This window comes from Diabrotica virgifera, chromosome 2 (genome assembly GCF_917563875.1).
Source record: "Diabrotica virgifera virgifera chromosome 2, PGI_DIABVI_V3a".
In the NCBI taxonomy this organism is placed as follows: Eukaryota; Metazoa; Arthropoda; class Insecta; order Coleoptera; family Chrysomelidae; genus Diabrotica; species Diabrotica virgifera.
In genome coordinates, this window is record NC_065444.1 from 70,329,747 (window position 1) to 70,345,605 (window position 15,859).

At 33.1% G+C, this 15,859-nt stretch overlaps 1 protein-coding gene across 1 annotated transcript in view; it reads right to left on the minus strand.

The window, feature by feature from the left end:
* The window catches only part of LOC114338818 (uncharacterized), a 42,758-nt gene that overhangs the window by 11,611 nt on the left and 15,288 nt on the right, over window positions 1-15,859 (minus strand). The window contains exons 2-3 of the mRNA XM_028289432.2: window positions 12,134-12,406; window positions 6,313-6,455 (exon numbers count right to left, since the gene is read on the minus strand). Coding sequence (XP_028145233.1) covers window positions 6,313-6,455; window positions 12,134-12,304 — 314 coding nt within the window. The 5' untranslated portion in view covers window positions 12,305-12,406. The remainder of the gene's footprint in view (window positions 1-6,312; window positions 6,456-12,133; window positions 12,407-15,859) is intronic.

The window sequence follows — 15,859 nt, forward strand, 5'->3', positions numbered from 1 at the left end:
TGCACCTCAAACTGTATTTACTGGCAATCAATTACAATAGACAAATTCCAGAACAATTGCAGGTTAAATATACCTTGTAATCTTTGTTATAATCTACTTAGTATTAACTAAAAATACCTTACATAAAACCCAATCATAAAAATACATCTATAAATCAACAAATCCCAAAAAATATACTTATTCACACGACAATAATTAATTATTTATGCCGTAAATCAATCAAATTCCAATTAATGAAATACCTAATCAGCAAATCAAATAGTCACATGAATTAAATTCATAAATCTAAACACCGGTATACTGTATACTTGTGCAAATCAAACTACACCAAGATAATCAGGAATTGTAAAAAATAGGAAAAGACTCACATTTATTTCTCCTCAAATCAATGCTATCACTGTACCCTGTACCGCTTCTTGGCTAAAATCAGGAACCATCACCACTCACCACGTGCAATCAACAAGTTTATTCTTGAATACCGCTTATAGGTTTTTAATACATCCGGCTCGAAGGACCAAAAATGGTTACTTCGATTTAATGGACTGTAGTAATCGTTAAAATAATACTTTATTAAATCAAATTTACTTGAATACATAAAATCAAACATTTAGTTTTTACAATGCACATGACTTCATTTTTCTTTTGTGAAGGTTAAATCAGAGAGTGAATCTTCTTTTTTCTTGCGCTGCACGTCGCACGTCAATTCGCGAGAGACAGAGTTGCCACCCCGCACTGGCGCTGTCAATAATATGGAACGCATTGTTGCCACGTTTAACACCTAAGTTAAATTCTAAATTGTACAAAAATATAAACATAATTGTTCAGTTTGTTTGTTTCTAGTAAAATTTTGTGTGGTTATATTCGAAATGAATGATTACCCATAATCAGCAGTAGCCTTACTCGTCAACACCTCTTTCATCACCAAGTTCCAGTCACAGTAGCCAGCATACTGAAAATCAACATTATGATAATCCTGTAGCTCCTGTTACCAACATATCTTTTTTATGCTCAAATGCTTACAACTCCTCAAACCGCTAATACCGGTAATATTCGTAATGTTGTGGAAAATTATAGAGTATATAATTATGATTGTTTAAATGGATATTTTTGTATTTTTTAGTAGAACATAAAATTAACAAAAATAATACCTTAAAAAAATAGCTAGTTTTTCTTTAGTTCCTATTGGTTTTTGGGAAATACAACCATCTGAACAAATACTTTTTTCTATTATATTATGTACTTCATCAACTTGTTTTCTGCTTAACCGAAAATAATTTAAATAAGCAGGCTCAGAGTATTCAGATGATAGTGCAAATTCCCCATGAGTATTTCTCTTTTTCATATAGTTGCTTTTCCAAAATGATTTTTTTCTCTTTATGTTGAATAATAAAACTGTTTCTTCAAGTTCAGCGTCTGACTCTGACTCGGAACCAGAGAACAATAACCACAGAGAAACGACACGCCTTTGATCTTTCGTGGTTAAGCCGACAACAACACTTAAAGCAACCAGAGCGGCCATCGAAGCAATAGTCAGTGGGCATATCACACAATATAAATTCGTAAATAAAATTAAACATTTATCGTCATTTATGTTGACTTTCAATAAATATAAAATATCTCACCGAGAAAAAAGTTGCGTACAGGGCCGGCTTTTGTTGGCATTCTTTATAATAATGGAATTATTTTTGATTTACAAAAGGTTGCAAATATATCGCACAATGCAAAGTAATGGTGAAAATCATATGGATTGGAACCATAAATGAAAATACCTTTTTGTTTATCCTGATTTTGGCATTGAAAGACCAATAATAAAATATATCTATTTATTACGGTAGGTGTGACATTCACTGCTTGTTTTTGGCTTGGGCTGATACAAGATATAATTTGTTCGTCGAGGTATTTCCTAATAAATTATATTTTTTAATATAGGTTATCGAAAAAAAAACACAGCCATTGTAACGGCCACGGAAATGTCACAAACTCTGAAAGTTCCAATTCTCTTTGGGTGACAAATGTTCGTGATCGATAACAAGAAACTTTATGTTGAAATTGAATGTCAATATTGTTCTTGTCTTGGAAACGTATCAAAAGTACATTTTTCCTTTAAAGTCGAATATCGGAGCAAACGAATAAAAACCCAAGAAGTACTGTAAGAGTATATTTCTATAAATATAAATATGCAACAATCTAAACAATAATCAAAAAAGTCTTATACGAATCGTTACAATTACACCGATTTGTAACATTACATACATTACATACATTCAGTATCATTGTAAATCCAAGATGTCCACCGCTACAAAATGGCGGATTACATATTTTTTCACAACTACTTCAATATGGGTATCAAATGAAAGGGCTTGACTATTAATAAAGAGTTCATTATAGAAAATCCAAAAGGGCCGCCAAAAAAAACAGAGTTTGATTCGTACAGCCGGTATACAATGAAAATTTACCTGTTTAGCAATAATATGATTACAGCGGTATTGTTTAAGAATCAAGCTACAACATATTAAGAAATGACTTAAATCGGCCAACAGGTTTAGGAAATACGAGATATCAAAAATGACCAAATTTTTAAATGGGCTGATTTCTATGCACGCAAGTTTATTTCTCCCTCGCTTTTTTGCGGCACTCCCCATCGGCTCGTGCCAACAAACTTCTGCGCTCGTGAGAAATATGTGTTTTTTCTCACTTGTTGTACAATATACTATTTTTAACTGAAATGTACACAAACCTAAAACGATAATCTTTTTTGGTGGTTCTTGAATATCTTCACCGTGGTCAATTATATTGCTTATATTGCATGGAAATATTGTAGGTACTGCGTCAGGGACTAATGTTTTTCTTGTACTTCCTTTTAAAATAAGCTGGTCTTCAAAGTGCAGTTCACAAATCCTATAACTATTATATAGTGAATCCATTTTAAATAGCAAATCTTGTCTGTTACAAGCTTTTATCCATGCTTGGGCACTACAAATGTTAAACAAAGAATTTATAGATTTTTAGATAGAAAGATATTTTTAAATTTTATGGACTATATATGGACTCTAATATATCTTTGGAGCAAAAGTATGAAGACATTTTACATTTAATTCTCTCCATGTTTCATAATTTGACAATTTTTCTTGAAGTTGAATTTTATCTCTGTATTTTAAATAATAGTAATAATAATAGTTTTAATATTTTAAATAGCTCTAAGCAGCACAAATATTGCCGAACGTCAAGAACCTAAAGCTTGTCACGCACGGGGACCTATACTATAATATTCGGTGATAAGTGCGCTAATACCCGAAAAAATAACGCAAAAAATGGAAAACATAATACGTTGTGAAATAAAACACAAGACTACAATATAATATCGATGTATCCACCTTTGTACCTTTGCATCCACAAAAGACATGTTAAACTACAAAATCGTCTATTTTCTTTGTTTCTAAAGATATCAGGTACATTCAAAAAACAAAATGTTAACAAAACATATGACTACAATACGATTTAGATGTATACTCCGATCGATATATTTAATCTTTGTTATATTTAACGAATTAAAAGTTGGCAATATTTTTGTATACTGCACTGCAGAAGGTAGATAAGTATTTAATTTTTTCATAATTTAATGTAAGTTTGTTAATTTGCAACCGTGTTTTTGCAATTTTGAAGTCTTGTTCTGCTATAATTTTAAGATTTTCAAAATTATCGCCCCAATTATGTCTCCAACAATTTTTAGTTTGAATAGTATTTTTTTTGCGTCGTTTAAATCAGATCAGAAATTGTCGTGTATATAGAACTCTATATATTTTTATTTCATAAAAATAGGATATCTTAAGAGGAAAACTGACAGAGCGTGTTGCGACATTATGAGTGAAATAAAAAAATGTAACAGAAAAAGATAAAAACTGAAGACGGAATTCAACCCAACGTGAAAAAGATTAAACGTAAGAAGAGATAGAGAAATTTCTGTCAAAATTTGGTATTTATGACCCTTAAAATAACACCAAATGGTAAAATTTATTAGCCTGTAGATAGTGTGGATGTCTCGTCAGCCGAGGGTATGATCAGTGGCGTGGTAATTTTATGGTCAAACTACGTTTTGTTCTAATTTTTATCATTGCGACAATTAAAAAAACCAACTAATATTTTTATCTCCACCACTGAGAGCGGTCAACTTTTTGGTTGCCTGTATTCTTCGGGACATATTCGGGACATTTTATCACAAAGTGTAAATATTACTAATTTTACCATCTTGTAGGGTATCTGCGTTCTCTTTCTTTTCCACTATTATATATATATTATATCTCTCTTTGCCGACGTTTAAATTAGGACCCACTTGAATCTCGCTTCAACACGCGCCTCGACCTCGTCGTGAGAATTCTCCATTAGAATGCGATGACACCCGGACATCTGTTTTGACCTGGTTGGCCCTTTGCAGACTTGCGTCTGTTATGAAATACATGCACTGACACCAAATTTATTATTTTTTGAAATATCCGTTGCTTGGCAGAACGAAGTTTAGTTTTTATTTGCATTACTTAGGGGTAATGTATACAAGAAAATGAATCACTTTCGTCATGATTTATTATCAATAATATTTAATCAAGTCAAATTAAGACTATTAGAAACCTAATAACTAATATGTATAAATTACAAAGCAATAACAATTACCTGTTATTATTCTTAGGAAATCTAAATAAACTTATTCCTCTTCCTGTCGCAGAGTAACATCCGTGAACCACACACGAGTAACCAGACATTTTAACTATTATGTATAATTATTATATAAATGCTCAAACAAACTTGTTAAGTCGAGTATTTACCATACACGCCTACGGACTATCGTAAAACAACCAGACCGACAGAATTAGCTGGAATTAGCATGTGTTGGGAACACTTAAAGCAACCAGGTTCGCGCATGCGTCTACAAAAACAGTACACGTTTTAAGTACGGTCGTGACGCTTCTCTGTGGTTATTGTTCTCTGTCGGAACTGTCCAGAAATAACGCCATTATTTAAATTATAAAATTCTCTTTCTACGTTCACATAATATATTTGATATTCGCACCTCAAAATTTTCGAGAGGACTGCTTCTAAATATGCGCTCACACTGCGTGACACGTATATTTTCTGACCTGTGTAACCTGATCTGCACTGCGTCGCCTATGTCACCTGCGTCCCAATGTGCGGCTTGCCTTATAGGCCAATATTTGGAGAGGTACTAGAAATACACAATGAGGTCAAATATCTAGGGGTAATCTTGGATTTCAAACACAATTGGAGCCAATTAGGCTCCAATTATGTTAGGCTGTTATATTAACAATATAACCAACAGGGCTAAACGACTCTTCTGAAACTGCAAACGAGTTGTAAGTAAAATCTGGAGTGAAACCAAAGGTAATCTGTTGGTTATACACATCAATGATACGACCGACAATTACTTATGTTTCAGTACTTTGGTGGAGTAAGACGGCTTTGCAATCTTGCAAAGACAAGCGCTTCTAAATATAACAGGAGCCTTGAATAGGAACGGCTTCATTAAAGGCTATCACAGGTATAGTCGATTCGCTAATGTGAGACACAACTGTTTACACTGCAATCATGATTTGGGAGTGCTCCTAGTGGTTGTTAATTTCCAGTGCATCTTTATTGTGATTGTAGTGTAGACAGTTGTGTCTCAGAATAGCGAATCTACTATATCATCACTAATGGATCTAGAACTGCCCATAATACTGGATCAGGAGTCTTTGGACAAACGTGCAACTATAATAAATCTTACAGCTTAGGTCCAAATACAACTGTCTTCCAGGCTGAAGTTTTTACTTTGGTGGCCTGCATTGGAATCATAAGAATCACGGTGGAGATCATAAATGGAGACTCTAACGCTAAGAGAATCAACATTAGTATAGAACCCACTCACGAAATAAAAACTGGCGAGGATCTGCATAGATCTCCTCAACAACCTGGCAGAAGAAAATAAAATAAAGTGTCTTTAATATGGGTGCCGTGTCATGAAGGATTGCATGGGAATAAACGAGCAGATATGTTGGCAAAACAAGGAACGAGAGACACTTTTTAAGGCCAGAACCTTTCTGTGGCATCACTAAAGATGCTACAAAAAATGAGGTGGCACTAAAAAAAGGTTATGAGAAGAACCATATTTGGGTCTTTGCATAACAATTGTTTGTGTTTTTATTGAAAGAAAATCTACCTTCACAAAATTACGTAGCGTTGATCCAAAGATTCTTCTTAGTTATCTGTCGTTAAGTTTGATTCTTTTAATCTCTATTTTTATAAAAAACATTTGACAATACTTACCTACATTGGTCGGACATTTTACAAGTTATTCCAAACTGTTTGGCTACTGCTTTATATAATTCTTTACTTGATTTATGCATTATTTCTGGTCCTTTCGTAGGGTTTGTTGGAGAAGAAAGCTCACTTTTAGCTTTCAGACGAGTCTGAAAAATGAAATTGTCATTTTTGTTTTGAATAGATTATATAGTAGAATCTCTGTCAACGACCACCTGTAACAACGGCCAGTTTCAAAATTTCTCAAACCGATTATATTACATTCACTTATAGTCCATGTGGTGACACCGCTCCCGTCTGGAAAAATTTCTGATTCGGTTTCTTTGTGGATTCCTATTCAAAAATGTCCCCTTTAAACAAATATGAAGGGTGCCGTGCGGAATTTTTGGGCAGAAATTGTTTGATTAATTCTTTTAAACAAATATGAAAGATCACGTTTTTTTTGCTCCATAGCATATATTTTTTTTAAGTTTCATGGGTCATTCTAAACAAGAAAAGTATCTCGTAAATTTTCTCAAAAATTGATAGTTTTCGAGTTATAAGCGATTTGAAATCTGAAAAATGCGAAAATACGCATTTTCGAGACTTAATAACTCATATTTAAATTAGAATTTTTGAGGTTGCCATATACTTAAACATTCAGCTTCAAGATTCTGAAGAGTGATCGCGTCTAACCTTAATTTAAATCGTTGTTTTTTAATTGTTAAATATGCATGTCCATCCGATTTTTTTTTCGGTGCGGCGCGTTCTATTTCAAAAATCTTCTATTTTCCTCCGAAAAATATTTTTTTCTACATTCTTTGGCACATTCTAAATAAAAAAAAAAGTTTCTTGACATTTTTCTCAAAAGTTAATCGTTTAAAAGTTACAAGCGATTTAAAAACCGAAAATACGTTTTTTGTCATTTTTCGAACTTTAAATCGCTTATAACTTTAAAACTATTAACTTTTGAGAAAAATGCCAAGATATTTATTTTATTTAGAATATCCCAAAGAATCTATAAAAATTATTTCTCGGAGGAAAATAGGAGATTTTTGAAATAGAGCGCGCCGCACCTGCAAAAAAATCGGATAAACATGCATATTTAACAATTAAATAACAACGATATAAATTAAAATTAAACGCGATCACTCTTCAGAATCTTAAAGATGAATGTTTAACCTTCAAATTAAATATCTGGCAACCTCAAAAATACTAATCTAAATATGAGTTTTTAAGCCTCGAGAATTCGTATTTTAGCATTTTTCAGATTTTATATCGCTTATAACTCGAACACTATTAATTTTTGAGAAAAATTACAAGATACCTTTCTTATTTAGAATGACCCATAAAACCTAAAAATATATATTTCAGAGCAAAACAAGGTGATCTTTTGTATTTGTTTAAAAAATTGTTTAAACAATTTCTGCCCAAAAATTCCGCCCGGCACCCTTCAGATTTGTTTAAAGGAGACATTTTTGAATAGGAATCCACAAAGAAACCGAATCAGAAATTTTTTCAGACGGGAGCGGTCTCACCACATGGACTATTATTTATTTATGACCTGGTATTTACGGCCACCTTTATAATATGAACGCGGCCAAATAATCTCAAATATTTAAAGCCCATTTCATAAGAATTTACCTCTTAATATAACTACTGTGAATATAGGCCAAAATATTTTTTGTCTATTTTGTTGATGGAAATAAAACACAAGAAGAACACAAGAAGAAGAAATGATGACTATTTTTTTCGATGTGTCTCGAATTTTACTTAAATGTGAAGCTGAGGTTCTTAAATCAAGGCTAAAAAATGCAAAACAAACAAAAATTGACAAATGCATTTAAAAAGCTTAACATCCGTTTTTTTCCTAGTATATGTAGTTTTATGTTTTGTATTTAGTCCATTGAAATGTTACATTTAGGGTTGCATTTCTCAGAGGAGTCAATTTTATTTTTTTAATGTATAGAGGGGTTCAGTAGAAGCTTAAGCTCAAGTTTTTGGGGTCGCCACCCTTGTCCCCCGGCCGCCATATTGGAAAAAGGGGTGCAAAGGGCTTTCGCGCTGTATCTCCTTAACTAGCAATTCTACAGAAAATTTAATTACACATAAAATGTAGCAAATTAAATTTTATGCAATTTTATAAACAAAAATATGAGAAAATTTTGTAAGAAGTTTCCTTTTGGAGGTTATAACTTCTTTTCCGTACATTTCACAATAAAATACCATCATAGCGATTTTGTAGAGGAATTTTCAATGAACAATTTTCACTATAAAGTTGTTAAATTATATTTATTATCTAGGTTTTACAGCGCTCCAATCTTGACCAGATTCTCGAATTCTCATAGGAATACAATAAAAAAAATATTTTTCTATCTACATATACCTATATTAGTCGAGCGGCAGCAATCGTTATGCCGACCACGAAAATCAAATTTAAGGTGAATGACCAATTTTGGCCTATTTTTATGTTTTCGAGGTCGCTGAATCCGAATTGGAAGTTTATTTTTATCTAGATTTGGTGGAACATGTTCAAGAATCAAATTTTATACAAAAATGCCGAAAATAAATTTTGATGATTTTTCAAATTTACCTCGCTGTATCTTTGGTCGCTGAAAATATTTTATTTTGAAAATTTTACTGTGTTATCTTTGAAGTATGTAGATAACAATGTAATTTGTCCAAACTGTTTAAACTCATTAGAAAAGGAGTTGTTAGTTTTTAAACATTTTGTCATCATATTTCGTTAGTTTCATGTTTACTTAAAAAAGTTGAGTGACAAACTTTTTAGTTTATAATTTTAACCAACACAACAATAAAATATAATTCATGAAGAAGTTTTTTGGAAAATTTTAAGTCAAAATATACAATATGAAAAAAGTTATGTTACTTCATAGACAAGCGACACACCCCAAAAAAACGCTTATATCTCGAGATCCTGACCACCGTGTGTTAAATGGCTAATTTTGATTATACTTTATGATTTTGATATCGAAAAAATCGTTTTTTGCTCTTCTTAAGAATTTTGCATTTTGCGGTTGCGTCATTCTTCTTCTGAACCGGCGAATTTGTCCTCAAACAACTTCTTTAGCCTTTTCTATATATGCTTAGGGTTATAAGTTTTATAGTGGGGAGAAAGGTCAAAAACAGATGAATAATAGCATAGGAATGTTAAAATCAAATTAAATTGTATGAATAAAAAATATATAATAGGGCAAAGTCGGGTAATGGCAGACACGCGGCTAAATCCGGACACATTATATTTTGGCCAGACTAACTCTCTAATATTTACTTTGCCGCGCTAAGTGTAGCAATACACAAAGTCAGTCGTCTGACAAGTTTTGAATTGAGTAGTGCTACGCTTGTAAATTTCCCAAACGAAAAATGATTTCTTGAGTGTGCATAGACAACAAACTGTGTTTTTAAAGGTAGGTAAATATTTTTAAGTATTGCAATATTTGTCTCTCTAGTGAAGGTGAAATTTGAATGTGATTCTTTAGTGAGCATTTGAACATAATTATTTTCATTAATTCCTTAGGAGATCGCCGTTATAACCTAATATTTTTGAACAAACATTTCGGCTAATACCGGACACATGATTTTGGTTAATGGCTGACAAGCGGGTAATTGCGGACTGACCCCTTTTCTTACCTGCAGCGACTCTGAATGATAGCAGACCAAGTGAAGAGACCGAAAATAATTGAAATATTACACATGTTCAAAAGGAGAAACAACTTCTGAAAAATCATCAACTGAAGTCAAATGCCGTTCAACAACTGAGAAATCTCCCATTCCTTCGACTTCAACTAACAATGAGAACAAAGCGTCAGCTGAAGTAAATAAGACAGCAAACGATGGTGTAGGAACCAGTTTTACAGAAATATTAGCATTGCCTTGTACATCGGAAACAAAATAGAAGACTCGAAACAGCAAAAAACAACACTCTAAAATTTTTACTTCAACACCATTTAAAGCAGAACTAGAAGAAAAATGTCTAAAAAAAGTTGACTCTTCAAAACGAATTATTGCGAAAAGAAGAATTGTGCAAGAAAAGCAATCCGAGAAGCAAGAAAAATCTAAGAGAAACAAAGGTAAAGTGAACTATGCGGACGAAACTGACCAAGAAAAAATTTTTTGGGACAGTGAAGAAGACAAAGATAGTAATGAAGATACCTATTTGCTTAGTCTGAGGAGAATTTGGAAAAAACAACGAGGTATGGATGAGATGTACATTATGTGCATTTTGGGCTCATAAAGCATGCACTGATGCACAAAAAATATTTGTGTGTGACTTTTGCCAATAAAATTGGGATAAGGCTAATAGCGGCCCTCTGACGCCAATACCCGACAAGCCTGGCTAAAACTGGACACAACTGTATTTTTTTTTAATGTTTATTACATTAGTTTTAATGTTGTTTATGCTGTTTTTTAAATAAGGTATCAATAAGTAGCCTTTATCATTTAACTTGCACATGTTTTAATTACTATGAAGTAATAATTGATATTTTTATAAGTAAAATACCTTAAGCGTCCGCTATTACCCGTCTTTACCCTATAGATAGAAAAGTAAGCCTAACTTTTGTTTTTATTGAATCTGGTCAAGTTTGGAGCGCTGTAAAACCTATATAAATAAATAGAATTAAACAACTTTAAAATGAAAATTGTTCGCTGAAAAACCCTCTAGAAAATTGCTATAATGTTATTTTATTTTAAAATGAACTGAAACAAAGTTATAACATCCAAAAGGAAACTTGTTAAAAATTTTTACATATTTTTGCTTATATCTTTTTTGTTCGTCACTTGACGATAAAAAGTAATAGAAACAAAATTGTATAACATTTAATTTGCTACATTTTATGTTTAATTAGATTTTCCGTAGGGTTGGTAGTTTACGAGATATAGCGCGAAACCCCTTTGCACCTCATTTCCAAGATGGCGGCCGGGGGACAAGGGTGGCGACCCCAAAAACTTGAACTTAAGCTTCTACTGATCCCCCTAGACATTAAAGAAATAAAATTGACTCCTCTAACAAATGCAAGGTATGGCTTAAAAAATTTAACATTTTAATGGACTAATTATTAAACTTCCAAATATTTGTGAACGTAAAACCTGACAATAGCGGCCAGTTTTACATAATGGCCAATAGTTTCATTTTCAGTGGCCGTTCAATCGCACACATCTTATGGAAAATATAATGTCACTCAAATTCAATAAAATTTATACCAATAGATTCGTTTTAAATTAACGATCAAATCTTATCAGTGCGCCAACTCTCTATTTTCAAAAATAAAAGCAGAAATTGATATAAATAAATCTGAAATCAAATGGGTAGGTACATAAGTTAGAGAGAGAAAAAATATTTTAAAATACCCAGATTTTCGGTACTCCATAAATCAGCGGATTAGTTTCACTAATCCGCTTAGGCCCAGCGGGATTTAAGCTGTTATGAATAGCACTCAGAGCAATAATGATTGTAAACTAACATTTTATTGACTCCAAGAATGTGATTTCGATAAACTTTAATTGCAATTTGCGGCGTAATTAATCATAATTAAGAGTTGGCGCAATGATAAGAATTGATCGTTATATTAAAACGAATCTAATCGTATAAATTTTATTGAATTTGAGTGACATTATATTTTCCATAAGATGTGTGCGATGTCCAAACTGTATTTTGCGATTCTCCAAATAATCAAAATCCAATTCGATACTACTCCGACCGCACACGTTGCGTCCCTACATAGTATGAGATATAAAAAACAAATTTATTCAATTTTTTGAATACCTACACTATAACGTCAACCAAAGTGTAAAATATATCGAAGATAAAACAATATTTATAGCTCACCTCTTCGAGTACGTATTCGTATGATGGCGGTGGACTGGCAGGGATGAGTTCGTTTCCGTCGGCATTCTCCAATATTGGAGAGACGTTCCCTCTGGGACTTTCTAATTCGTTTTCGCCTTCAGCAGGAGTCTCCATCGAATTGCTTCTTGTCGAAGAATTCGATTTCGACATTCTGCTGAATTTAAACTTGAATGGTGCCACTTTGACTCCTTGTTAAAAAACTTTTCGATTAATCACTGATTGTGGATATGAGTCCGTTGAATAAAGTCATTGCTGAAACAAATTTTTGGGTTATTATTATATCGTTCTAAACCTAATTTAATCGGTATTATACGACTACTAGGCTATTGATTATGTTCAAAATAAGAGAGCTAAAAGGAACTAAAACGTTAACGGGATTTTATTGTCTCATATAGTCAATGGACCTCTCAGTATAAAAAACCGCGGAGTGCTACCATGTAAAGGGGTGCGTTTTTGAGAAAAGGGTGAATTAGTCCCTAGGCACAGGGTGAATTAGGGTGAGTTCCATGCACTTTTGGTACAAACACGTCTACAGGAAAATTATTCCAGGTTAAATTTACTATTGAAATATCATGTTTTAAAGTCAAAAATATTCTTTTTTACAAAAATATATTCGAAAGAAAAGCAAGAAAAAACACGACAGAAAGCAATTTTGTTTTTTGCCCCATAACTTTTTTCTTTCCACGGGGATATAGATTGCGAGGCATTGCTTCAGCGAGAAATATCTTCCATCCTTCCTCTCTAAAACGAAATTTGGTAAAAGTCTCTAGGATTTATAGTTTTCGAAATAGGAGTTTTCAAAGTTCGCCACTCACAGAATTTTTGGGCCATTTTCCCCATTAATTCGCAAACATTGTTCTGTAACTTTTTTCTACACATTTCTAGGTATATGTATGTAATGGTACATTTAATAGAAAGAGAAGTCAAGTACCTTTAAAATGGTCTATTGTATAAAGTTATACGGCCATTTTTAAGCAAGTTATGCTTTTTCAAGGTTTTATACTTTCAATGATTTTTGATATTTTTAATGATTATTTTTTAAATTTCTCATTATGACTTTTTTCTTGTACATTTAGGTATATACATTGTAAAATAATAAAAAGCTTATTTTCTTTACTTTAAAATGGCGAATTGCAAAAAATTGTAGGACTATTTTTAAACAAGATATCCGTAGGATTTCCAAGAGTATCCGAAATTTGAGAAAAATTTTAAGTTTTTTTTATTTTTTTCAATTAGAAGAATATAATTGCATATTGTAGTATAATTTTTAATTCCAAATAACTTTTGTTAATAACATTTTTCGATATAGTGAAATATAAAGTTACACTATTGATAAAATTTGATATCTGATGATTGCATCTGGCCACTCACTTACGGATATCGAAGAGGCCGGGCGACTGACAGGCGGTTAATTGAAGGCCAAAATCACCACATACACGCAGTTTTCGTAAGGGCGTTGACACGCTCGATCACAAAACTGCATGTGTGTGGCATCTCAACTGCAGTTCATTAACTTAACTACTCAAATAACGGCCTTCAGTCCTGGCCTGCATGCCACGGCCTCTTCGATATCCGTAAGTGAGTGGCCAGCATTAGGTTTTAGACTATGCAGAGCATTTTATAAAGAATAATTTTGTTTCATAAAGTTAATAACAAAAAAGTTTTCTATGTGGTTCCAACTTAGTGGGACCTACTGCATGTGTACCTATATGTCACATTTTAAAAAAGCATATCTTGTTTTTTGTTAACTTGTTAAAGGAACTAGAAATTAATAGTAAAGACAGCGCCAAACTATTTGGATACCTAAAAGCTCAACAAAGAAAAGACCAGTAGTTAAAATTGACAATAGATCATGGGAAACACACTTCACAGAACTATATAGATGCAAAGAAAGCCCGGAAGAAGAGGTAGGCGCAATGGAAGACATTAGAGATAATGAAATAGGGATGCCAACACATGATGAATATTTAGCCATCATTCAAAAAATGAACAGAAAAGAACACCAGGCCCAGATGAAATTCCCAATGAACTAATTAAAAACGGAGGGGAAAAGTTATTAACAAGCATCTATAACCTAATAGTTAGAATATGGGAAGCAGAAGAAATGCCCGAGGATTGGAAAGAAGGCAGAATTATACCAATATTTAAGAAAGGAGAAGTAACAAACTGTAACAATTATAGAGCAATATCTCTACTGAGTACAACATATAAAATTCTAACAGCCCTCATCAAACAAAAACTTAATCAATTCACAGAGAAAAAAATTGGGGACTACCAGCAAGGATTCAGAGAAGGCAGATCCACTACAGATGCGATCCACATAGTTACACAAACAATAGAAAAATGCCACGAACACAACATAGAACTCCACATCCTCTTCGTAGACTTCAGACAAGCCTTTGACTGTATTGGAAGAAACAAATTATTTATTGAAATGAAAAATCAAGATATGCCAGCAAAATTAATCAGATTAACAAAAATGACCATGGATGGAGCTCGAGCCAAAGTAACAACAGAAGAAGGTAGCACAAAATCAATTGCAATAGAAACAGGAGTGCGACAAGGCGACTCCCTGTCAACCACATTATTCAACATAGCACTAGAAGGAACAGTCAAGGCCAGCAAAATTAAAGGAACTATAGCCCACTCCTCAACACAAATAGTTGCATATGCAGATGATTTAGTTCTTATGGGAAGAGACAAGGAAAGATTAAAAGAAGCAGTAACAATCCTGGCAAAAGAAGCACGGAAAAGAGGTCTAGAAATTAACGAAGGAAAAACAAAATATCTACTCTGCTCTAGAAGAGAAGATAACAGGATGAGAGAAATCAAAATATAAAACTACACTTTTGAAAGAGTCCAACAATTTAAATATTTGGGAGTAATAGTGAATGACCAAAACAAGAGAAGTGAAGAAGTAACGGAACGAATACTAACAGGCAACAAAACATACTGGAGATATCATAGGCTTATGAAGGACAAGAACTTATCCAGAAATACAAAACTGAAAATATACAGAGTTGCAATCAGACCAGTAGTTACGTACGCAGCTGAGACAATGTGCCTCACGGAAAAAGATGAAGAAAAATTGAGAATATTCGAAAGGAAAATCCTCAAAAGCATTATGGGCCCGATAAGAATGGACAACGGAGAAATGAGAAGAAGAATGAACCATGAACTAAGAGACATAATGAAGGGAGAAGATATAGTTAGATTTATTAAATCACAGAGGCTGAGATGGCTGGGACACATAGAAAGAAGGAAAAACGACCGACTGATTAAGAAGATCTCCAAATGGAAACCGGCAACTGAAAGACCAAGAGGAAGACCCAGAGAGAGATGGGAGGACCAGGTCATGAGAGATATCAAAATTCTGGAAGTGAGAAACTGGAGGGAACTATGCACATATCGAAATGAGTGGAAGAAAATAGTAACGAAAGCCAAGTCATATAACAAACTTTGACAACATACAAGTGAAATGCGGAGTGATTCACCGCAATAAGCGAATCTGAGAGCTCTAAGTAAGAGCGGCAAACATTACACCTGGAATGAAAAGCCCTGATGATGATCTTGTTTAAAAAAAGCATATCTTCTAGTCCTAGAAGTTTTACAATACACCGTTTTAAAGTAAAGAAAATAGGCTTTCTATTTTATTGTACAATGTATATGTTACGGACAATGATGTATATTGGCCATTGCCGTTAA